Here is a 26,533-nt window from a genome sequence, read left to right on the forward strand (position 1 = left end):
GAGGATTCCCTGTCCCTTGGCCTCCCTCTCACTTCTTCCTTAAGGAAGTCACTATGTTCAGGTTCCCTTCTAGTGCCCTGCCTATGCCTGTGGCCAGGGGTCACAGATGTTCAGCATCCTCCCGTCTTGGGGAAAGCTGGCCCGTGTACCTGAGACATTGGGCTCACTACTGCTGGCCCCCTCCTTTGGGTGGTCAGGTGTCTCCTGTCTGGGCTTCTGGCTGAAGGCCAGGAAGAGGTGTGTGCTCAGTGGCTGAGGAAGGTCCACCTCCAGGTATGCCCTCATGAACAGCTTGAAGACATCATAGCTAATGGGCTGAGAAGGGCAAGAAGAGAGAAGTCAATAGAGGGAAGGGACAGGATGGAGAAAGAAAGGGAACAGGGTGGTGGCAGGTGAAGTGGAAGTAGCGGAAGCGAAGGGGCCATGGGGACAGGAATGGGAAGGTCAGGAAGAAACAGAGAGTCACAGGGGCAGGGGCCGGGGGCCGGGACACAGACAGAGAAAACATGGTGGCTGACCCTCAGGCACAGAGTAGGCTTTTGTAATAGGATATGGTTTGGTCTAAACTGGGATTAAAAGTAGGAGAGATAAACTCCACAAGGTTCAGAGACTACTGTGAAAGAAGGGGTAAACAGATTTGTAAGGGTCAGATGCTGGGGTGCACCTGAATGAAACAAACATTTCCCAGACATCACAGGACTGCTACACCCATTTACTCAGCAGTTATGGTTGCCTGCACAGGTCCTTCATAGGATCAAGCCAGTTAACATTGCACTGTGGAGAGGAGATGGGCTCATGTGTCCTCACCACTAGCTGAAGAGCTATGAACAGTTGCTGGCTTGTGGGAAAGAGTCATTAAGGTTCCTTGTAGGTCTATCATGCTTCAGTGACAGACCCATGAGTATGTGGGCAGCAAAGTTAGGCATAGCGGATCAGCATCGGAAGAGGACACTTGTTGGAAAGGGGTGAAGGGGTGAGAGAAGTAGGGGTGCGTATGATCAAAACACATGATATGTAAGTATGAGATTCTCAAAGGGTTACCAACAGCATGCATAGGAAGTGGGACTCATAAATGGAGAGCTCCAGGGATCTGCCTTTGTCCAGGCTCATGTGAAGGTCATGGATCTACAGAGCAAGGATTCAGTCACTGCTTTGAAATTCTGGTGACAATGAAGAAGGATGCAGAAGGAAATAGCATGGAAAGAAAGGTTATTTTGTGGCTATCATGGTTTCTCTGATTCTTGAGTCCAGGTCTCCAAAAAGTAAGAGAGATTGGGGAAGGCAGGACAGGCTCTCCATCCTACAGTGCTTCCTAACGCTCATCTTCTCTAGACAGATGCTAAGGTGGAAAGGAATTGTGTGTGTTTGGCTCATCTGTGTCCCAGAACATGCCACTGTGATGGCTTTAGGTATCAAGGAAAGCAGGACGCTAAGAACAGAAGGTAAAACCAAGGGGCATGCCAAAAACTAGACCCTGTCCCTGTTGTCTCTCTTGATACTGCCTGGCATCTGATCCTAGGCTTTGAGCATCCATGCCAGAAAGAGCTGCAGCTCTCAGCAAGCATTCACTAACAATAACAACAACAGTTTGCAATGAGTCATCCCTGGCTTGCAATTTCATGGTGTTGGAGCGTCATTCAATCACAGATGCTCCTGGAAACTATTTGAACAAGTGCTGCCCCAAGAGCTGCTGTGCTGGCCTCCATGAGGAATAACAGCCAGGAGAATAGAATCCCTTTCTGGAAACCTACTTGATGCTTTCTGAAAAATTCTGATAACATTTAACCCCTTTCATGTTCTGGGGATTAGGCGAGCCTTCCCAGAATCAGGAGCTGACTTAAATGTGTAGAGTCAGGTGTAGGTCCATTGGGAACTCGCAACCAATCTCTGCTAAGTTCAGGACTGTAGAGATCAGAGCTGTCCTAGAGATGTTTTTTTTGCAGTGTGGAAGAAGCCTGATGTAGTTGGACACAGACCATTTACTAACTTCTTCACTTAATTTCCAGATGAAAAGAGCTCAGCACATGGTTTATTGACATTTATTGTGCCCACTGTCCTGCTATGTGTCTCTTTTCATTCCACATCTCTGATTCTCTGCTGTATTCTCTCTCTCTGTCTCTACAGTATCACTACCCCAGACTGTCCCTTCTGCATACATCCTCTGTTCTTTTCCAGGATACAGTGACAGAGTCATTTCATTCTTCCCCATGGCACCAATCCACTACTACCCTCGCTTCTGTCCTCACTGTCTCTGATGGCATCTTGCTTGCTTTTTAACTACAATCACATTTCAAGGGAATCTTTCCTTTCCTCTTTAATTTCTCCAAAGACACCACACTGACCTCCCTTTCCTCTTGAACTCCACTCTGTTTGAGTTCCTGTCTCTTGCCCATGAACCTGCTTTCTTGGAGGTCTTAAGTATAGTTGTCTCTTCCTTAAGTCTCATCTCAGTTCGCTGAAGAATTCTATCCTCCTTTCTTGAAGCTACTTCCCACATTGAGATTTTATTTTGATACTTCTCATTCCCAATTTTGGTTCAACTGAATTTCTGCTGTTCATTCTTTTATTTCAGAAGTTCCTTTGCATTATCTTTTTGCACTATTTTAACTGACAGGTACTGCCTAAAGGATAGCTGTGAGCTAGCACCAAATGGAAACAGTCAGAATGAAATGTTTCTGGGAAAAAAAGGCACTAAAAGAAGAGTTTGTGGCAGGCCATGGGGGAGACAGACACAGCTGAGCTTTCAGTTAGAGATCAGCCTGGTCTACATAATGAGTTCCAAGACAGCCAGGGACTGTGTAGAGAGATCCTGCCACAAAACAATCAAACAAAAAGTTTATCTAAACAAAGTCTAATAGAATGTGGTGGGAAACAAGCAAACTAAACAGCAACAACAAAGCTAAAAGGTGACTGGAAAAGATCAGTGTGAGAAGTTCCAAGCCACCAGTATGAAGTTCCCCAAAGTAGCCACCAGATGTCTAGTGTTTAGAAAAGCAGTAGAGTGGATAGATATGTCTGAGTAAATTTCTTTTTTATTTGTTTACTTGTTATTAGAATGTAAAAATTGGGTTTCATTCATTATGAGATTTCTTTCTTTTTCTTTATTCTTTTCTTTTTTTAGACAGGGGTTCCTGTAGCTCTGACTATCCTGGAACTTGCTCTATAGACCAAGTTGGCATCAAACTCAGAGATCTGCCTTCCTCTGCCTCCCAAGTGCTGGGATTAAAGGTGTGTGCCGATACAACTGGCCTTTTTCAAGCACAGTTTGTTTTTTACTGTTTTCCTTTCCTCCTTGTTCTCCCCTCATCCCACACCCTTCCTGAGAGCACCCCACCCTCCCCCATCTCTGCTGCCATGTCACATGACTCCCTTTGTGTCCCTCTACTCTCTTTTTCAACATTTCTTGTTCTGCTCTCATGGTCCCTGATCTAGTTTCATAGTCTATAACCTATCTATAATCCCTTATTTTCACACACACAAACACTAAAGTCTGGATATGCCTATGGAGAGAGATTGTGGAATTTTTGGCTTTGTGAATTTGTGTCCCTTCATGTAATGTAATATTGTCCAGAGCCATCCATTTTCCTACAGATTTCATAATGCCATTTTTCTTTACAGCTGAGTAAAATTCTATTGTGCCATATGTTCATTATCCATTCTTTTGTTGATGGCCATCTAGGCTAGTTCTGTTCTCTGGCTGTTGTGACAAGCGTGGTTGTGGAAGTCCCTTTATGTAAGACATATAGTCCTCTGGGGATATATGCAGGAGTGGCATGGCTGGGTCACTCAGCCAGATCCCCATCCTGGTCTCAGGCATGTGGGGCTTTTCCAACTTCGGTTTTATCTTAGCAATTATTAGTATGGGGCCAGAAGATCTCTAAACCTCTCTGGCACCTCCTTAGTTAGGATCCTATTCCTGACTGCCACTTCTGCTAATGCCAATGACAATATTCCAAATTCAGCTTTGACCTCTCAGTGACCTGGAACTGGTTCTTGTCCCTTCATTCTGCAGGATTAGTTCCTTTATAGTACCTGAAACACCTAGACCCTTTCCAGGTCCATTTCCCCTTGAAGCATCACCAGAAGTCTGACTTCTTCAGTTTCATGTGTTTTTTAGCCAGACCATTGCAATGCCTCTAGATCTTTAAAAAAAAAAAAAAGATTTATTTTATTTTATGTGCTGGAGTATTTTTATCTGCATGTACACACTTATGTCACATGCATGCCTGGTACTTTTGGAGGTTATAAGAAAGCATCAGATCTCCTGGAACTGCAGCTATACGTTGCAGATGATTACGAACCACCATGTGGAAAATGGGAATAAAAGCTGGGTCCTCTGCAAGAGCAATGTGTCTCTAAGTTGCTGAGCTACCCTCCAGCCCGGGCATGCCTCTTGAAGGCATCCTTACTCCCACTTCCCTCTGTTGCTCCTCCCATCTGCCGTACCCAGCCATGTCAGGCTGCTTTTCCCAGAGCAAGACTGTAACAAGATTGATTTCCTACTCAAAAAATTTCCAGGGCTTCCAATTGCCCATGGGAGAGTTGAGAGCCGCTTATACATAACTGATCTCCGGTATTATATGCGATAACAGGTATACAGGAAAGAAACTCAGGTGAACCAAGTGGAGTATAGATGGAAGCTTGAATATATATTGATATATAAATAATGTTGGTACAGTCAAGTTAGTCATCCTGGGCACTTACACTTTCTGGAGCTTTGGGGATTTAGAATCTTCTCTGTAATTCCACTCCAGCCTAGATGTGGAGTCACTTCAAACTCTCAGCCCATCTGCCACTTTCTCTTGCTTTCTGTTACTACACATCCTGTCCCCTTGTTCTTCCCCTAGCAAGCTCCACAGCCTGCTTCTTTAACTGTTAAAATTCTAGCGCTGTGTTAAAGTGCTGTGGGATTTCCTGCACCTGGATTTCTCATCTCATTTTTTGTCATCAAAATATTCCTGATAGGTATTTGAATAGAAACTGGCTTCCCAGCTGGTATATCAAAGAGATGGCCTGCTGTAGTGCTGGCCACCTGTGGACCATTCTCTCAGGCAGGCAGAGACTTGTGTTCAGCACACACAGGTAAAGGTATTGAAGTGACTGTAATACATAGTCAACAGTGCCAACTGCCACGGGATGAGAACGGGATGTGAGGTCTTAAAAAGCAGTGATGACTGAAGTCATGCCTACTCATTCAGCATCTGTTGGGAAATGGAATGGCCTAGGATCAACACAGAGCACTCAAATCAGAAAACCTCAGAGGACCTGGGTCTTCTTATGCCCCTGGTGCTCAGGACATTCAGTGACTTGTCCCAGCCCACTAGAGGTAGGATGAACCGGAAGCCTATCTTTGGATCCTGTGTCTGTTGCTGTTTCTGTCTTAGGTCCCTGGGCTGGTACAGTGCTTCACAAATTCAGTGAGCAAGAAAGAATGATTGTGTGTCTCTCTGAAAGTGATATATAGGTTAAATTGTTCTTTACAAGCACCATCTGAGCACAGTGATGGCTTAGTGGGTAACAGGGTAAGGAGGGCTTGAGTATTATAGCCAACTAACACCAGGCATTAGAGGCATATTGGGAAGGAACCATCACTGTCATTGGCACCTACACCATTCATAATCTTCCCAGAGCTGCAAATCCATGAAGCAACCTGCCAGGCAATTGCTATGGCTGTAACCTGTTTTAAGGGGGCTTGCTAATTCTGCCCCAGGTCTAGAAGGGAGGAGAAAAGCTGTAGAAACTACAGTGCACCAGGCTTGAGGCAACGGCCCAAGATAGGGTTATAACTCACATCTTAAAAGCCTACCCAAGGTCACAGTGCACACTGCAGAGCTGAACTTGGGCTCAGTGTGTCTCAGTACCACTGAGCCACCACCTTGTGTCTTTTGCTGGGTTGGGCTTCCCTCACTCTCTAGCTGTCATCACTGTTCTTCTCTCCAGAGAATCACTGGTCAGACCCGCCCCTCTGCAAATTGCCATTCCCTCTCTAGCTTCTCTAGCAACCTGCCCCTGCCCACAGCTAACTCCTTTCTCACTGAGACATTTTAGCAGCAGGAAGCCATCAAGCTCAGGAGAAATGAAACCCTTGTTGTTTCGCCAACCCCATGCCATGCCATTACACCTACCAGAAGTCAGGAGAGCTGTGTGAGAGAATGGCAGAGATCCCCCAGGATGCAGCAGGGCCAGGCATACAAAGAGAGGGGGGCCAACTCTGAGGGGTGTGAGGGCGGCTGCACACTCATGATAGACAAGCGCTCCCTGCTTTTGAAAGCCCCTCTTGGCCTTCACATCAGTGGTGGCCCTGACCAAATTGTTCCCCTCCCACACGCCAGCCCTCAGGCAGACAGGCTGAGTACCAGCTCCCTCCAGCCTTTGTTCCCTGTTTTTGGAGTTGGAGGTGGGAGGGGTGGGGGCAGGGAGTTCTTTGCTGCCCTGCATGGCTTCTCCTCAGGAATGCTCTTTGAAGTGGTATGTTCTCTCCCTTTCTGCCAACCCCCCTCCTGCTCTTTCTCCAGCAATTGGTGGTTTATCAAGGTAGACCTGGAGAACACAGTCTCCGCTGCTGATCTGTTGATTCATTCCTGGGAGCCAGTGGAGAAGGCCTTGGTTCAGGTTTGTTGAGGGAATGACAATGTGAATAGGTAGATGGCTGCCTCTTCCTAACTTAGTTTTGCTGAGCTGTCACTTTTCCCCAGTAAGTCTCCATACTTACTGGGACAGGGGAGGAGGAGATAAGACATTCTGGGGATGGGGATAAAGGGAAGTAATAACATGTTCTGTAAAGTATTCAATATTTGGCAACTTCTTTTCTTTTAATTCACTCATCTACTACATTCAAAGTTTTAATATGCTCATTAACTCCAGTCCACAGATGAGGGGACTAAAACTCAATGAAATACACAAGCTCACATTGTGGGGTGATGGCAGAGGTTAAAAGCTAGCCTAAAACCATGTGATTCAAGGACTGGGACTCACACTCGACCTTGGCAGCAATAGGAAATTCCTGAAGGGAGGAGACACTATGCTTCATGATCTTTGCCTCCTCTTCAGAGCCCAGCACAGTGCCCACATAGCCAAGAAATACTACCGTGCTTGAACTTGAAAACAGGCAGAGGCCTTATATGTATTTACTCATCCAAAAAGCATTTGTCAAATACTTGCAATGAGCCAAATACTCTCCTGGGCACCACATACACAGCAGTGAGCAAATATATTCCAGTGAGAGAGACAGAATTAATTAAGTAAATTAGTTAGCATGACAGATGGTATAAAGTACTAAGAAAAACAGAGCAGAGCAGTAGAAAAGGAAGTATGAAGAAGGAAGCCTTCACATGTTGGAGAAAAAAGGTGGCAATCACTGGGAAGGTGGTTTGAACATCAGCTTGAAGAAAGTGAATGTCTTAGTTAGGATTCCTATAGTTGTGAAGAGACACTATGATCACTGCAACTCTTATAAAGGAAAACATTTAATTGAGGTGGTTTACAGTTCAGAGGTTCAGTCATGGTGGGACATGGTGGTGTGCTAGAGAAGTAGCTGAGAGTCCTACATCTTGCAGGCAACAGGAAGTGGTCTGAGTGTCACACTGAGGGAAGCTTGAGCAAAGGAGACCTCAAAGCCCACTCCCACAGTGACACCTCCCCCCCAACAAGGCTACACCTACTTCAACAAGGCCATATCCATTTGGGGGTCATTTTCTTTCAAACCACCACAGTGAAGAAACAAAGAATGTAGATACATGTCAGAGGACATCCTGGGGAAAGGAAAAGCAACTGCAGTGGTGCTGAGTGAGGTTACAGAGCATTAGCTTGTCTAAGAGCATCCAGGAGGCTAATATGGTAGGAAGGAGTGAAGATGGGAGAGTAGGCAAAAATAAAGCCAGAGAACAGAGGAAGTCTAGATTGCCCTGAGTAGGGCCTAGGGGAAATGGAAGAATGACAGTTCTAACAGACTGCTCAGGATATGTATAAAGAGTAGATGGCAAAGGGCAGGAGAAGAGGAGGAGAGCCCAGAAGGAGACTGCAGTGGTCTGAGCAGAGTGCAGTGAGGAGTCAGGTCCTGGAGCCTGGCAGGAAGGATGATGTAGATTATTTTACAGGTAGAAGTGGTGGGGTTTTCTGCTGAACTGGGTGGGGAAGTGAAGGCAAGAGCTGAGTCAATGACAATTACATAGTCTTAGGTAAATCACTTGAGTGATTAACTTATTGCTAATCAAGTTTTCCTGGACTGACTGATAGAGAAATATGTTTTATGAGGGAAGATGGAGGACATCAATTTAGCTCATGGTAAGTTTGAGATGTCTATTTAATTTTCAAGTTTTAGATGTTAAGTGCAGGGGAAAGAGAAAACAACCCCCATCACCAAAAACAAAACAAAACAAAAAACAAAACAAAAAAAAAAAAAAAACAAAACAAAACTGAGTGTAGTGTCCTGAAACCAAACAATGAAGATGAAGGAGGATTTGACAAATTGCATTCAATACCATTAAGTAGCATCACTATGGGATTCAGTCACATGGTGTCTTCACTAGTGGTATCAGGGAAGGATTGGGAGTTGCACACTGCTTGAAGGATTCTGGAGAAAGTAGAAGAGAGCATGGAGGAGATGCATCCAGACAAATTAAAATATTTTAATAGAGGAGAAATAGTGCAGTTTGTGTCACTGGGGAAAAAAAAAATCTAATGTATACAGACAGACTGATGTGGAAAATATAGGGACAGGGAGAATGGGGGAAGGCTGGGGAGGGGTCTTGACTCAGTGCCCACCAATAACCCAAACACAGGAGAGCAGACATAGACTCAGAGCACACCCAGCTCACCACAGTGACGGGTAAAGGGGCACACGGGTGAGGGAGACTGCCTGGGGTTTTCCTTACGTCTTCTCAGTGTTAACTGAGATTGGGAGGGTAAGCAAGAGCCACGAGCAAAATAAGTATGGTGATGGAGTCTTGTAGGACAGTGTGGGAAGTGAAAGGAAACACAGATGGCATGAATGGCTCGCTTGAGACCTGGGGTAACACAGGTCTCAGAGCAAGGTCTTCAAAGCAAGTTAAGACTCCAGTGGGGAAAGGAGGGGAAGGCAGAATTATTTTTTTCTTTAAAGACTTGAAATAGAAATAGTCTTACCTTGTGTGGGTCATATTGCTTGAGACTTCCACCTTCCTTAAACTCAGTCAACACATCTTTTATTTTCTTGGAGGAATCTGGAGAGACACAATTAAAATGTAAAACACAGGTAAATAGCTAATGCAACCAAGGCTAGACAAATTCCGCATAACTAGTGTACGATGGAACAGCCCTGTGGGCCATGTGGAGACTTGGCCTATGTGTCCTCAAATCCTTCAATCCTTCCCAGCCTTCTCTCTCTTTTGGCTGTCTGAACTATCTTTCTTCTTCTTCTTCTTCTTCTTCTTCTTCTTCTTCTTCTCCTTCTTCTTCTTCTTCTTCTCCTTCTTCTTCTTCTTCTTCTTCTTCTTCTTCTTCTTCTTCTTCTTAATTATTTACATTTTAAATTGTGTGTGTGAGAGGGGAGAAGGAGGAGAGAGAGAGGGAGAAAGTGTGAGTGAGTGAGCCCTGGAGCTGTAGTTACAGGTAGTTGTGAGCCACTTGATGTGGGTGATGGGAACTGAATTCCAATTCTAAGCCTCTGCTTTATCCTCAGAGCCACCTTCCCAGCCCCTAACCACCTCTCCAGAAAGCCAGTCTCATCATATCTGGCCCAGGCCCAGAGATTCTCACCCTCACAGAACCGCACTCCCTCTTAGCTTGTGCTCATCAGTCCTTAGGGATTCAATTTAGCTCAACTCTTTCCAGATGCTCCCAGTTTTCCAGTCATGTAAAGTATTTCCAGAAATTTCCAAACATGCTGTATATTCTTCCATGACATTTCTCTGCCTTTCATATTTCCCTCAATTTTCAGTACCCTGTCTACTACCGGCTCCTTCGTAAAACTTGCCTTTGGGGCAGAGTTATTCCCACCCAGGGCCCCTCGGTGACAGGCATACAGCTCTCACCATGCAGCATTCTATCATTTATTAGTCTGAGTATTTTGATCATTTTTTTGAATTGTGTATTTTTTGGAATACAAATGTACATGCTGGATACATCTATTCTTCCTGGTTCTTTTTGGCCCTCTTTCTTCCCTCAATGATTTGATTTGGGAGACAGAAAACTTTTCTCCAAGTAAGAATAGCAGAAAACTGGGGTGAAAGATAGCTCAGTAGTTGGAGTGCCTGGTTGCCTGGATGTGACCCCAAGAAGGTGATGATACTTGAAGAGCAACCTCCAAGGTTGACCATTGGTCACCATACACACATGCACCTGCATGCATGTTCACCACTCCAAAGCATATGAAGGGTGTTGTGATAGGCTGGCATTCAGATAAAGAGGGATTTTCTGGGGCCCATGGGTGGCCTCTGGGACAACTGAGGATTTCTGGGGTGCTGTAACTGCTGCCATGTCTTCCCATACTAAACCAAGAACAGACAAAAAACATTCTAAACATGTATATGAATGTGTAATCATCTGAGTAGAATTTATCATTTTTGAGACAGGCTCTCATGTATCCCAGGCTTGTTTCTAACTCACCATGTAGCCAAGGATGACTTGAACTCCACCTCCCAAGTGATGGGCTTACAAGCTTGTGCCACCATCTTGGCTTGTGAGGAGAAAGTCCACAACATTAAAAGACTTGTCAGCTTTCAGAAAGGTGAGGCAGGATGACCAGGAGCCAAGCTAGCCATGGCAACAGAGTGAGTTTGAACCAGACTAAAATACAGGAGAAATTATCTCAAACTATGCACCAGGTGAAACCAAGCAAAATCTCGAGCTGGATGTGATGGTGTATACCTGTAATTCCAGGACCTGGGAGATTGAGGCCAACTTGGGCTCTTAAGACAAAAACAAAGCAAATAAAAACCCAGCAAGAAGGTTGCTTCACCAATTATATCCAGTGGGAAGTGCTGGCAAGGCTCTGCCCGTGGTGCTGAAACAGTACTGTGGGAGGTGGTTTCTTCCAGCTCTGGGATCTTCACAGCTGTGTCCCTTTGTCCTCAATTTTTATTTTCCATCTTGTTGGAAAGAATTAAATTTTTCATCTTGACACAAAAAATTAACCTCAATTATATCTTACAATTAACCTGGCTGATTGGATAGTCTAAGGATGCTCTATTGTATCCCTGACAGTGGGGACTTCTCTGGAAGCTGCCTCTCTTTGACCTCTGCATTTCCCCTTCACTGCTACCCATAGGGGACATTTGCACCTGAAGGGAAATAGATATTTAGGGGAGCACAGTGATTTAAAAATTGGAATACCTATAAAAAATAACACAGAAGGGGCTGGAGAGAGAGTTCAACCCTTAAGAGCACTGGACCCATGCAGGCAAAATGCTCACACACATGAAACAAAAATCAATCTCAAAAAAAAAAATATTCAGAAAGAGGGAAAACACTGTTAGCTGCTTTGCAGGAATTTTGTAAGAACTGAGAATAAAAAGAATTAGTAATTGTCATAGAAATGCATCATGTATGCATGTATGATTCAGCACAGTAGACCATGAAGGAAACCAGTGTTTCTATGATCTGTGCTTCCCCCGACTCCAGGAATTGTGGGTAATTAAAAGCTTCTTCAAGCTTCATTATTGCTTCTATTTAAACATCTGAGTGAAGGATTCTTCATGGGTTGGGCTGTTCTCTGTGGCTTTGCTGACTAGGAGTCTATCAAGCAGAAGTTATAATCATTGCAGGATTGAAGCATTTTGAAATGCTACATGAAAATGCTGCTGTTGCCTAAAAATGGAAATTTCTTTCTGAAACTCAAAACAGATGTTGAAGAGCTAATAGCTTGGTAAACTCAAGGCAGCAGATGCCAACAATTTGGGTTGCTTCCATTCAATTCAGAAAGCAGTGTGGGCAGCAAGATGCTTCAAGGACTATTGAAAGCTCTGGTAGGGGAAAGGCTTGAATGGTGTGGTGATGGGAACTGCCCCTGATTGGGGATATTTATCTGTGTATTCTCATAAACTCTCTCCCAGTCATTTTCTACAAAATAAGGGGAGAATTCCTGCAGTCTACAAATGATGAAGTTAAAATTCATAAAAATGAAATGGCTTTCCCAAGGGAAGGGTTTTAAGGTTTAGTTTGGGTCAAAAGTCTGTGTTCTTCCCCTTCATCATTTTTCACTATTGCTGATAAAATATTAGTGAGCACAAGGTAAAGCGTGGCCATTGTGGTGGCAATAATGGCACCAAATGAGTCAGGTGGGGCTGGTTGTAAGCTACCCTGGGGTCTGTGGCAGCCGAGTTGGGTTTTTAAAGGCAGGTATAAAGTTGAAGGACTCTTCTCAGAGGGGACAGAACGAGCCAAGATGGAGGGCTCTCTTAGAACACAGATAATAAGTTAGAAACAGAGAGTATATTGGGGCCAGGTCTACAGGGTTCTTGAATGCCAAGTGAAGCTCATGGTTCAAAACCATTACAGATATTTTGAATGATGAAGAAACCACCAAGGACTTTCTTTTCCTTCCTTCCTTCTTCCTTCTTCCTCCTTCCTTCCTTCTTCCTTCCTTCCTTCCTTCCTTGTCTGAGTGCTCTGTCTGCATGTTTGCCTACTTACCAGAAGAGGAAACGAAAGTGTGTGAGTGTGTTCCTCTTGTTTCCTTTTCCTTTCCTTTCTTTCCTCCTTTCTTGTTTGTCTGTTTCGAGACACGGTTTCTCTGTGTAACCACTCTGGCTGTCCTGGAACTTGCTCTATAGACCAGGCTGTCCTCAAACTCACAGAGCTTCTGCCTCTTGAGTGCTGAGATTAAAGGCATGTGTCCCCTTTTTTCTTTTTAATATATCTGAGTAATTGCATCTTGCCTATCAGCTTTACCCATTAGACGAACACTAAGTCAGGAGATAGGACCTTCAAAACTCTAGGACTGTGGTTCTGAAATCTGGCTTAGTGTCAGAGTTGTCACCTGGGTGACTGCCATGTGTGCCAAAACATGCTCTCAAGATCTACTAAGTCACATCAATTGGGACTGTCCGCAAATAATCCATTGCAAAGCTTCCTGGTGGATTAAAATGTGAGCCGTGATGAGGAGCACTGTTCTGCCATCTGGTTATGTTCTTTCAAGTGAGGGAGGGCTACCTTAAGAGGTAGCTGCTCTTGTTGGGTAATTATTTAAAAAAGAAAAAGAAAATAAGCTCACAACTGTTGCAAGTCTGAAGCTACTATTTGAAGCAGACAATTCCCATTATTTAAGTGGCCAGCACCAAAGAACTCAATGTAGCAGATCAAATTATTCTTTGGCAAATTGGCAAAGTTGGGCTAAGTTCTGTATAAACTCAGATTGGCTGGACCATAATCAGACAGATCCACTCCAAGTCAGGTGTGGAGAAGGCTCCCTTCAGTGAGAGGTCACTAGCTGTTACAACTGCTCTAGGGGAAAAAAATTAGTACACAATTATCCCTTATGTTTTGTAAGCCAGGAAACCTGGGACCTAAATTAAGCATCTGTTCCTAGCATTTAAGAAAATGTAAAGCCTATTTATAAGAAAACCCATTTTTTTCACAGACCATTCCACACGGCTCTAGAGCAGGGATGCTCCCAGTAAGAGCAAGCAGACCAATCAGAGACTTGTGTTAATAGCAGAGCACCAGCCACACTATCTGGACCAGAACCCCGAAGTTTCTAGGCTATCTTCTAGCTGTGGACACAGTTGTTAAAATTGGAATTGACCATGAATCAATGTTTCAAAAGTGAATCTGAAAACTCAAATACGGAAATGAAATTTGAAGGTGCCAAACCCTCTACTCCTCAGGGTTTCCTAAGAGTTACTTGAACTGCAGTGAGCACAGGAATTACCTGGGATCTGGGGAGAATTCGGGGTCTCACCATATAGATCTGGACCAAGGTCCAATAATTCCAGTCATGTTGGGTGACCTCACTCTGGGTGAACAAACCTCAAGCAATACTCCTGTTGATGGATTAACAGTTCAGGCTCACTACATTGGCCAACAGCTCACCTCTCACAACTCAGAAGAGATGGTGAGGTGAAGACCAGGCAGACATATTTTATACACTGAAACAACTGCAGATAATTCCTAACTGAAGAGTGGTGGTAGTGGAATGGCACCAGGAGAAGGCTGGGATGAACAGATAAACCTTGTAATTCTTCCAAGGGGCCAAAAACACACAAAGAAAGAAAACAGCCCGGGCAGTGATTTCTACAGGGGCTGAAAGATGGAGGATGGTGTTACCATAGAAATTCCAGGGCTAGGAGCCTACCTAGTCTCAGTGGGGAAGAATCAGACTACAGAGCATGATGGGAGATGTGTGGAGAAGCCTAGTAGCAGGCACTGACTCACTTTATTCCAACTGTACCTCCTTACCCATTCACAGTTTGTTCAGAGCATGTAGCCCATAGATCAGATGTTCAATAAAAGCTTATTGAAGGAATGAGGACTAGAAAAGGGATCAGTTGGGGTGCTCATGCCTGTCCCTTGTATCTATATTCTAGCAGGGAAATGTTAGACCACTGGTTCTCAACCTTGGTTGCACGTTGGAATCATATGGAATGCTTTGGAAAATATTGATGACTGGGTCCAACAACTACAGATCATGATCAAATGGCTCTCAGCAGAGAACTGGGAATGTTCAGAGTCTGCCTCATGGCTGGGATGTGTAGCAAAGTCAGAGGCTGAAGCAGCAGGCCAGCACTTCCAGGAGCCTGTGAAAGTGATGACTCAGCCATAGAGGCAACACATAACAGCATAACAGAAAAGGCTCTACAAGGACAAGGGTTACTAAACTCCGAGTGCCAAGTGCCATTGTTCCAAAGAGATTTCTCCCTAGCCACACATTCTGTGAGGCCGTGTAGGCAGATTTCTAACCCTCACAGAGGGAAAAGAGGTTGAGCTCAAAGAGGTGTGGGTGAGAAGACATCCAGCTTCTCCCTTCTAAGGTGGAGGGCATTTGATACCATGTCCTGATGGTTAGCATTCTAAACAGTAGGGTACTGGTGGTGCGCTCCTAGAACTCATGTCATGTCATGACTGATGATTGTCTGTCTGTCTGTGTGTCTGTCTATCTCTCTATCGTCTATCTAGCCTGTATTGGATTGACTACTTCTAAGAGACACTTTTATTTAATTTCTTGAAGCTGAACTAAAACATGTGGAACTTACATTCCATGTACTGGCCTATTTGGTTCTTTGTTACACCAGGACAGGTGATGGTCCAGGCAGGCTTGAAATCAGCTATGTAGCCCAAACTGGCCTCCATCATGCCATCTTCCTGCTGCCATTTCCTGAGAGGTAGGGCTACAGTTTGCTTTTACAATTTCTTAACACACAAGAGCTTTTCGATAAACAACTTTTGCTGTTGTTTCACATTCAACTGACTGTCAAGTATAGACATGTGTTCATGTGTGACTGATTACATGTACAGACTTAGATCAATGTTCCAAGAGCAGCTTTCAGATACCTTCTCCTACCAGAAGGCCTCCAGGGAAGGTGTGTGCTTATGTAAGACAAGTGGCATACCTCCTCCCTGGCCCCAAAGATTTCAGTTCTTGTGCTGTGTCCTTCATCATTTTGCTATTGTAAGGCTCCTGTTTATGTGATTATGGAAGAGTGGTTGCTATGGCAATGGGATCTGACTGAACACCAGAATGCATCTAAAATTGGTGGAAGTGACTTTTTCAAGGTTTCCTCTAAGGATTAATCATTTTCCAAGAATTTTGTCTCCCCCCCCCCTTTCTTGATGAAACAGCATCCCCTGAGCACTACTCAGTTCAGCCTCCCATGTGGGGATCAGAGGAGTGGCCAACATTCCCCACCTACCATGGGCTCTTAGTGTGGCTATTTTTCTAGTTCTTCTGTCTTCTCTTTGTCCTTCTTGAATCCCTAGCCGAAGGCATGCCCTAAACTTCTCTCTATTCCCTTCTATTTCCTAACACTCTAATCTCTAACATGCCTTCATCCTCTCCCTCCCCACACCGTTGTTGTTTCTACAGGACTCCAAAGTCAGGCTGCAGCTGTAGCCTAATCCTGAATTCCTACTCATACCTCTCTGTACTGCACATTGCTCTCAGAGGAATCCTGGCAAAGGGTCTGGTACATTCTCCATCTCCTCCCACACTCTACAAGGCTCTCAGCCCGTGTCTAAGTGCAAGGATCGCACAAGGACATCCTTGCTGGGCAAGTCTGAGCCTTACAAGGCCAACTCCAGCCTTCTTAACACCTGTCACATGGAGATGTCATTGAGTCCCATCTCTTCCCCGGTCAGGAGCTGTGTCTTCCTCTTCGTTGGTTACTAAGAGTCTGGTACACACAGATCTGTAAGCAGTGTGCTATTGTCACCTTTATCCTTATCATCCTAAACTATCTCCATCAGTCCCGGGATCTCCTGTTGCCACATTCAGTTTTGAGGTACCTCCACTGGCTTCCTTTGCTCTCCATAGGCTGATAGATAACACTTGCATCACAACTTCCCTCAAATTGGCTTGAATTCCACACTATAATCTTATTCCTTGTCTCAAGCTAGACTTCATTTCAACCAAGGCCTGACTCCCAGTATAGCAGCTACCTGACGTGAGCCTCTTTATAGACAGCCTCCAGATTCATGGCCCACACATTGACATGAAAGGCTTGATGCTAGCTCCTTCCCTCCTCATCCTTCTGCTCCTTCTCCCCATCCAGTCCAGACCTCTGCCTTCTCCTTTGCTCACCTTGTCCCTTTAGACTCTCTGACTTGAATTAGAGTTCACTCCATTAGCTCTTTTCCTATGGCTTCAGTCTGGTCCCCTACTCATATGTTAAAAAGCCTTAGACTCTCAAGATGTGATCTTATACAGGGCTATTGTAGATCTAAGCAGCTAAGATGAGGAGTGGGATGTATCCAAATCATTAATACTGTATCCTTCTAAAAAGGAGAAATATGGGCACAAAGACATATACACACAGACACACACACAAACATACACATACCTACACATACACACAGACACCCACAGACACACACACACACACACACACACACACACACACACCATACCTGGGAAGAGACTCCAGGGAGAACACAGCTATAAACAAGCTATGGGCATAGGCCCGGGAGAGAGGTCATTCTTTCTAGCCCACAGAAAAGTCAACTTGCCAATGTCTTGATTTTGGACTCAGGGCCTCCACAGCTTGAAGTTAGTCAATTTCTGTTGTTTAATCATCCCCACCGTGGTACAACTGTCTCCCATACTGCTTTCCTGTCTTTTTACTCCCTGTGCCTTTACATGAAGTTAGCCTGTTGTGTTTCTGAGCCTTTGAGTTGTGATCTGCATGTGCACAGATCAGACTGCTGGACAGGACTCTGCACCCCACAGGACAGGCCTTGCCTCTGTGTGTGATTTCACCTCTTGAAGAGTGGGTTGAGTTAAAGTGAATTTACCCTTGTTCTCAGCCAACACTGCACAGTTTCTGTACACCCACCAAGGCTGGAAAGGAGAACTGGGTCCCGGAATGCCACCAGCTCCCTGTTGATCTCAGGGAATACATGGAGCTCAGGTCATTAGGCTTGAATAAGAACTTAAGCTGTGTCTACTCTTTTGTGTGTGTGCATGTGTGTGTAGGTGTACACATATGTATGTGATATGTATGTGTGCATGTGTGCACATGGAGGCCAGAGGTCAATATCAAGTATCTTCATTAGTCACTCTCCACACTTTTTAAAAATCTGAGTCTGTTCCTGAACCTGAGCTTGCTGGTTCATCCAGACTGGCTGTCCGGCAGGTACCACAGATCTTCCTGTCTCTCTTTCCAGCCCTAGGATGACAGGCACCTGCCACAGGACCTGGAGTTTTCTTTCTTTTTCACATGTGTGCTGAGGATACAAACTGAGGTTCTCATGCCAAGTGTCTGGCACTTTACCAACTAAGTCATATCCCAGCCCCTGGTCCAGTCCTCCCGGTATACCCATGAAGATGTGGAGGTTCGGGGGTGATAAGCTGTGGCATCACAGCGCTGAGAAGCAGAGTGAGCACTGTTGTGGAACAGTCTTTTTGTACACTGTGAAAATGTGTTGCTCTCACTTTAATAAAGAGCCAATTGGCCAATACCTCGGCAGGAAGAGGTTGGGTGCACACAGGGAGAGTGCTCTGGGTTGAAGGAGGGCACGGTTGCCAGGAGACACAGGGAGAAGCAAGATAAACATGCCGTGTTGAAGAAAGGCACTGAGCTATGTAGTAGAACATAGATAAGAAATATGGGTTAATTTAAGTTATAAGAACTAGTTAGAAATAAGCCTATGCTATTGGCTGAACATTTATAATTAATAATAAGTCTTTGTGTGGTTATTTGGGAGCTGGCTGTGGGCAGAAAAGTCTGCCCACAGAGCACTTGGCCTGGGTCCCTGAGTTGGGCAGGTAATAGTGGTCATACATGCTTCTGCCTCAACCCAAGCAGATTCTGAAGGGCTTGCTGAGTGCATTGTTGGTTTTTATACCAGCCTTATTTTCTCCAGTGTGCACTCCAAATTCTCTGGTGAGTGTGGATTATTTATGAGAGCCTAAGAGTGATTATATCTTTAGACTGAAAGCACAAATTCTGTGTTTATCAAGTGATTGTAGCTGTCTAGCCTCGTTCTCCATGGCTTTGCAATAACCCTGCCCCTGGGACTTATCTCCCAGAAGAGAGGAAGTCCCATGCCATGTCTGTAAATGTCAGAACTTACATTCAGAGTATTTCTGGAGTTGATCAAATTCTTCTGATGAGAGAGAGACCCATCTTTCTTCACTCATCTTTCAGCTGAGTGTGATCAACCGAAGCCACAGGTGGAATTCTGTTCACCAGGGGAGAAGTTGAGGCCCAGCTCAGGGTCTGGCTCATTGCAGATATGCAATGGATCAGGTCTCCAGAAGACTTCTAGGGCACTCAAGTGTTGATGACAGTTGTGGGCAGCTCTCGACAGCTGACAAAAGATTTCTGCTATTCCTCAGGCAACATACTTCTGCTGTGGTCCAGGCCAATCCCCAAATCCTGGCAATTCCTGAACTGAAGCAGAGAAGCCATTGTAAATAAGATGCAAGGTGAACATGGTATTCTGTTGAAAGAGGGAAATGATTTGGTGTAGTCTACCTTCAGGGAGGTCTGAAGAGAGAGCAAAAGTCAGCACATGGCAGCCCTGCTCCACTGTCCAGCTGAATGTCAGGGGGGAACTGGCCTGTGTGATATGATGGCCATACTTCTCACACTGGGAATGTCTTCCACAAATGGTGTTATTAGGGTCCCAGAGGCACAGAATGAAAATGATCCTGGCTGTCACTTGGCCTCAGAATCCTACAGGTACAGTAGCCTAGGCAACTGGTTCAAAAGAGGAGCCTTCCCAACTTTGCTCATGTCTAAATCTTACTACCTAGCTTCAACTTTGCATGGTGGTGGGTCACAGTGGAAATTCAGATAAGCTCTGGGCTAGCAGCCTGTAGTTTGAGAGCAGTTCTCAGAGCTTTAGGGGAGAGCCTGTCAGCCCCCAGGTACAGGTTTTGGGACAAATGGAGGTGGGGGGACAAGGACACCGGGGGTGCTTTTCCTTTGACCCTTTTATGTCCTAGTGTGTTTCATTAAATCAGTTTTGCAAATGACTAAATGAACATAGTGGGCCAGGACCAGCATTTAAAGAATGAAACAGATTAGGATGGAAAATGCAAATATTTTCACTGTAGTAAGTTGTGTTTCATGAGACTGTTCTTTAAACTATATTTTCATATATTTGCATATTTTGTTCTGGGTCAAAGATAGAAACCAGTTGGTAAACCTTTGGTATAATAAGAGGAAATGGAAAGAAACTGGTTCTTATGGTATGGAAGAATAGAGCAGAATGCTAATGCCATAGGGTCTTCTCTGGGGCCAACTTCCAGGTCTGTCTGAAGAGGCAATACAGGATGGAGGTCCCAGAAGGGAGACACATGTAAGATTCTCTACCATAGTGTGTAGTCGTGTCTGGTGCAGGCCTGCCTGAGAGGCCCCCAGGGTCTGAGGTTCTAGCTCCATAAGAAGGGACAATGGTGTGAGGTGGCCAGCGGGTGAGATGCCTGTGTCTCTGGAGGTGTTCACAGTGATCTCTTTCTTCCAAGAAGGCCAATGTCTCCTTAACCTACTGGAAATCTGGATTCATTTTCAACATCTGCTCTTCTGAAGGTTCAAATCCCACAGGGCCTTCCCAGTACATCTGAGATCCATTCTCTCTGTTTGCATCCTGTGTCCTTGCCTGTGAAACCCTTGCCTTGAACCTTGCGTGTCTTCCTGAATATTCCCGCCCCCAGTCTCCTCCATCGTCTTTTTGCCATCTCTAAGCACAGTTGTGTCTCCTCAGCCTGCCTCCATTCCCCAGGAACTTCACTCCTGTACTGCTTCTGTAACTGAGCCCTCTCCTCAGTCCGGGTCTCAATAGTGAGAGACCTGCAGATCCTGTACTCGGATATAACTCTCCAACCGTCTCTTGAGACCCTTCAATGTTCCGGATTACCTTAGACCAGCACCTGCCAGGACCCTCTTCCTGCCTCTCATCAGTACTGTAATCACTCAAGTCACTGTGCAGGCCATAGGCTGAGGCCCAGCCTAGCTCGCCACCATCCCTCCTGTGAAACCCAGCAGTCGTCCTGGGCTGTGATGTCATCCCATGCTGGTCTTCCCTCTGCTGGTTTTTGCTCTTCCCCTACTCTGTTCTTTCCCACGGCCAGCCAGATCACATCTCTCCTGCTAATAAAACCTTTTAGTGTGTTCTGTATCTTCCCCAGGAATCTTTTCTGCGACCTCTTACACAATGATGAAGCCATCTAAGATCTGAGTCTTAGAACTGGTTCTCAAAATTAAGTGACATGTGGCTATGTTGCTGTCTCTAATAGAGGAGGAAAAGAAAACTAAGTGTTTAGTAAAGAGGGTGAAACAAACAAACAAAACAGGAACCACCGACGTGTTTAAGAATGCCTCTGTAAGAGGCCCCTTATGGTAGACCATGCCTAGAGCCCCAGGGTCCAGAGGCGAAGGCAGGAGTGTGAGTGTGACGCTAAACCCTGACTCAAACAACATAGAACAGAAAGCAAAGCAGTGTCTCTGTGACCTCAGTACTGTGTCACCCCAGAAGCAGTCCTCTAAGAGGAATCGGAGCCACACAGCAAGATAACAATGCTGACTGCTAAATCAGAAGGCAAGGAAGGACTCTGGCTCTGGGCTCTGCCTGTCATTGGTTATTTGACATTTTTCTGGGCAATTTCTTATCATTTGAATTTTTTTCCTTTTGAAAATAAGGATATGACTTGGAAAAGTGTATCTGATGTTATGAATGGGTCAATATACATACACCATCCCCTCCAGCACAATGCCTGTAATGCAGTGATATTCGATAAAAATGACTCTTCTCAACCCTGATAGGGTTGGTAAATGCTGGAGCCGATGGGGCCGTAGAGATGACTCAGCCAGAGATAGCATTTGCTGCCAATTCTAATGATGCTCAGCTGCCCTCATGGCTTCCCACCCATGCACATACAATCAATAAAAAAATTGTAAAAGGAAATGAAAAGGAAGTTTGAATGGAGGTATATTTCATAGCAAATAACACTGCTCCCAGAAGTCATAGGTTATTAGGGAGTAGGCAGTGGCAGGTGTGGGTTACACAGAAGCCCATCCCCCAGACAATCTAGGCCATCACCATTTCTCTTGGTTGTCTACCAGAACTAGAGAGCAAAACCTCATTTCTGAAGTCACCACATACTTTGGTTGCAAGACATAAAGGAATCAACCTAGAACAGGGTCAGGAGCTTTTCTTCTGAAGGATAGCTTCCCCAGTGCCAGAAGGTGCTTGCAGGCCTCTGTGGGAGAACTGACACCAAACGTCTTCCCTTCTTGTGGACTACACAAACACCATGCCGGGCAAGATGCGCCCAATGATGCAATAGTGGCACAACTAGTATGGGTACACAAGAGGGAATTCAGACCCCGAACTACAACCTGGTCAAAAGCCCATGCCTGGGGAGGCCACGTCTTCTGGGAGGGAACCTGCTTCTGTTGTTTTGTTAAATTGACATGTTGTCAAGCTACCTTCTAAATATTTCCATTTATAACCATAGGTTAGTGCTAGATGAAGGGGCTCTTGGCAGTTAATGGCTACTGGGGGGGGGGAGAGCCATTTTCTTCACTGGTGTTTTCTGGAAAGTTGCCAATGCTCCGGTAAATAACCCTCTACCTAAGTCATTCAAGCAACTCTAGTTAAACTCAGTGGTCATTAAAAAAAAAAAAAAAAAAAAAAAGCCACAAAAGCAAGAGGGAGACATGTTGGGATGCAGGACATAGGAAGAGCTATGACAGGGTAATCTGACCAAATTGCATTGTGGAAAGGTGTGAAATTGTCAATGAATTGATAAGTGAATAAATATATGAAAGGTTTTCACCCTATTGCAGATATGACACTTAGCAATATGGCCTAAGGACCAGCTGAGAGCAGTTGGAAGGTTTCCAGTGTGCCTCAGGTTCCTGAACTCGATCTCATCCTGCTCCAGGTTATTGTAATCTTGTAAGTACTCATCAAAATTTTATCCACTGGCTTCGGCACCCGTCGGTAACTCTGATTATGAAGGTAATGGTTTTGTAATTTAGTCATTCATTTTATATTAACCAAGAGTTTATGGGGGGAGGGGCCTTCCACAATATTTTATTTATGTTATCATAAATAGCAGCAGATGTAGGCAGGAAGGGGTCATGGATAGCAGCTGAGGATTGGCACTGTGTGGCAGGGCTGGAGTCGTTGAGGAGAGGCCACAAGAGACCACTGGGGAAGGCACAGCCTCAACTGCCATGGCAATCCCAGAATATTGGAGATACAAGTCCCATGGAATGACTGTCAAGGACAGCATCAGCTATGGAGTGGAGCTGCCCTGAACCCATGAGACAAGCTATGTGTGCTCCGGAGGGCAGGACTGGAGAGGTGCGGCTGCTTAGGCCCTTGGAGCCCAAAGGCTCGTGTGTGGTTCCCAGGTGTGAAGCACTGCACTTCTACATTGTAGAAATTTTGTTTTGCTTTGATTTTATTGCAACTGTGCCTTGGTTCTCCTCTCCTTGCATATAAACTATGTAACTTATTTTTGATAGGAGTCCATAATTAAGAGATTTTGCATCTTTAAAGAGTTTTTTTTTGATATTTTGAAGCAGGTGAACTTTGAAAGTCTATAGGACTTTTGAGATTATACGATGGTTTATGTTGTGAGCTTGATATTAAAATGAGATCTTGGTGGCTAACAAGAAAGGAAAGGCTATGGTTTATTAGTAATATACTGGTGCATAACATTTAAAAGAGGATAACTGTCCTGATTATTCTGTTGTCAACTTGGCACAAGCTAGAATTATCTGGGGAGGGAACCCTGATTGAGAACTGGTATGCGGACAAGCCTGTATTGGCATTTTCTTGTATTTCTTAGGTTGTATAAAAAAGCAGACTGGCGGTTCACACGACTGTACTTTAGCCCCTTCCTGCTCTGAGGCTTGGCACCAAAACCGGCCCTGAACTCACCACGGCCTGGTGCCTGGCCGGGGCGGGTAGGCCTTGGAGCTCTGTGTTTGCAGCTGCCACATGTGGCACCCGGTGCAGATCCTGTATGTAGGTGCCGGGTGGCTGCCATGAACCTTGAGATCATGAGAATCCACAGCAAAGCACCTCTCCTGGGTGGCATCCAAGACAAAAATGAAAAGAACAGACCATCTTTGAAATCTCTAAAAACTGATAATAGGCTGGAAAAACTCAAATGTAAGCCTCTTTGTGGAAAAATATTTTACCTTGACTTGCCTTCCATCACCATATGTGAAAAACTACAAAAGGATATAAAGGATCTTGGTGGGCAAGCTGAAGAATTTCGCAGGAAAGATATCAGTTATCTTGTTTCAAATAAAAAGGAAGCAAAGTATGAGGAAACACTGAGTTGAGTTTCTCCTGTACAGAGTCCAGAATCTACATGTGCTTCAAAAAGCACCTCACCTCATCCCAACCATGATGGAAGTTCCTTTAAGTCTCTGGACAGAGTGTGTTTGAGCTGAGGAAAATTATTAGCTGAAAAAACTCTCAAGGATCATGATTTTATTCCTACTAATAGTATATTATCAAATGCCTTAATACAGGGAGTAAAGATTCTTCATATTGATGACATTAGATACTACATTGAACAGAAGAAGAGTTATGTTCACTCAAGAAATCAAGTACTTCTGTGAAGAATTTTGGGAAAAAAGCAGGTACTGGAATACAAAAGGCCAGTACAGGGAGACTTAAAAGCCTTTTTTAAAGGTTGAAAATGTGAACCAGTCTTACAGGCCATTCTACCTTCAGCTGACCAGTGTGCCTTCTATAAACTACTCTACGCACAAGCCTTGTAGTTCATTTGACATAGAGAAGCAAGCTCAGCCTAAACCCAGAATTTATATGGATGGCAATAAATGTGGTGGGGCCCCAGTTCAACTCCAGTTGAAGGAAAAGAGAGAGAGAAAAAGGATACTGTGATTGTTGCTTACAGAAATATGAAGATCTTGAAACTCACCTTCTGAGTGAGAAACACAAAATCTTTGCACAAAGTAACTGGTATCCAGTATCTAGTTGTTGATGATATTGTATCTAACTTAGTTTTTGATTTTGTGGAATATGAAAGAGACACACCTAAAAAGAAATGGTACTTAGTCTCCCTCTGACATGGTTTTGAAAGGGAGTTCACATTTTTTTCTATTAAGAATAAAATACAGCATCGGCTCCTTTTCTTCTGTGTCTGCAAATGTCCTGAAAAACACTGAACCAGAGGAGAAGCTACAGTTGGAGCCCATTTTCCAGAAGGACATGGGAGAAAGTAAAGAGCAACTGCTTGAGCAGATTTTTCAATATGAAGAGACCCAGAAACCTGAACAAAGGCTTGTGTTTACTTTGGAACCCATGTCTTAACTCGTCAACTGTGTTGAAAGTACGTGATAAGAAAACAGTGAGTATGTTAAATGCCAGTGAACCTGACATAGAACAGAATTTTACACAGCTACCTCCATGTAAAAATGAGCAGGAAAGACTTCTTGATGCTTCTGAACACACATTAATTATTAATAGAAATGATTCAGAACAGAAGGTGGGTGACTGTCCAAGTGTGCCACAGTTGAGTGTACAAGTTTCTCACCTCAGTACAAAAAACCATCCACCCCAACCAAAATAAACAGCAAATGCTACACATTTTTCAGCAAAAGATTTACGGAAAAAGGACCTTCATTTTGTGTTTGGTCATAATTCTGACCTGGTGACATTAAATACATCAAAAGAACAGCTAACGATGAAGGCCAGAACTCCATCCTGTGGTCCTCAGGAGCCTGATGAATGTGACACGGAGAATATGGATAACTTGCCTTGTGAGAATATTATTGGGCAGAAGAAAAAAAGATGTGGATTCAAGTGCTGAATTGGATTTAAAAAACAAAACAAAACAAACAAACAAACAAAAAAAAAACTGAGTTTCTTCCTATGTGTGAAGACAGAACTTGTAGGTCACAAGTACAGACCTCTTTCAAGCAGTGGAGAAATCAGAAATTTTGGGTTTTACAAGCTCACTAAGAACAGCGAGATATGTGATGTTTTAGATGTTTGGGAGGAGAAAAGTTCAAGCAGTCTGCTGTCAACATTTTTCTCTTCCCCTTCAGCTTCCACATTCGTTGGATTTTAGTATCTAACGTGCTTTTATTCTTGAAATTTTTATAAATTCATATACATTTCTTAGGAGCTCTGGGCTTTTATTTTGTTTTGGTTCTGTTGTCTTTGCCAGCTTTGTTGATGGAACCATATGTAAATATTAAGATGATGTTTATAATTCTTTACAGAATTGAGTAGCTGTTACAAATTATACAATAAAATCTTGTGTGATTTATTTAAAAAAGAAAAAGAAAAAAGAAGCAGCTGAGCAAACCATGAGGAACAGGCCAGTAAGCGGTCCCCGCCTCCAGAATCTTGCTGTGAGTTCCTGCTCTGACTCCCTTCCCTCCGTGATGGAGCGTAACATGAGAGTTCTACGATGAAATGAACCTTTCCTTTCCTTTTCTGTTTTCCCGTAGTCACTCCTGATCATGGTGGTTTATCACAGCAATAGAAATGCTAACACATACATTATCAGTCTGTGTATCTATAACCAAAGTTCAGGCCTCCAACTCTGGTCCCACATTATCCTTTCCATTTTAGCTTTCTTTCATCCCAGACTTTAAAACTTTTGCCAACAAGATTTGTTTCCATGATCTAAAATATACTAATTTGTTTAAGTTTTAAAACACAGAGGCAATACTTCTAGAATTGCTAAGCCACATCCGTGTGGAAAACAGAGTTCATGATTTGTCTACAGTTATTTTGTTTTCAACCAAACAGATGTCAAAAATATTGGTTTTTAAAGAGGCTCTGATAAAACCTGTCCTGTAGCAGGTGTTCGTTTGGATCACCAGCCAGCTCCCAAATCATGACACTGAGACTTATTATTAATTGTAAATGCTCGGCCTTGTCTTAGGCTTGTTCACTA

At 44.2% G+C, this 26,533-nt stretch overlaps 1 protein-coding gene and 1 pseudogene across 1 annotated transcript in view; one reads left to right on the forward strand and one right to left on the reverse strand.

The window, feature by feature from the left end:
* LOC127226909 (diacylglycerol kinase gamma-like) overlaps positions 1-26,533 on the reverse strand; it is a gene marked incomplete at its 3' end in the record, with an annotated part of 78,862 nt that overhangs the window by 23,990 nt on the left and 28,339 nt on the right. The window contains exons 2-4 of the mRNA XM_051191060.1: positions 18,703-19,017; positions 9,124-9,200; positions 150-315 (exon numbers count right to left, since the gene is read on the reverse strand). Coding sequence (XP_051047017.1) covers positions 150-315; positions 9,124-9,200; positions 18,703-18,769 — 310 coding nt within the window. The remainder of the gene's footprint in view (positions 1-149; positions 316-9,123; positions 9,201-18,702; positions 19,018-26,533) is intronic.
* Positions 23,637-25,696, forward strand: LOC127226917 (protein DBF4 homolog A-like; annotated as a pseudogene).

The sequence above is a fragment of the Phodopus roborovskii genome, unplaced genomic scaffold, assembly GCF_943737965.1.
Source record: "Phodopus roborovskii unplaced genomic scaffold, PHOROB, whole genome shotgun sequence".
Taxonomy (NCBI): domain Eukaryota; kingdom Metazoa; phylum Chordata; class Mammalia; order Rodentia; family Cricetidae; genus Phodopus; species Phodopus roborovskii.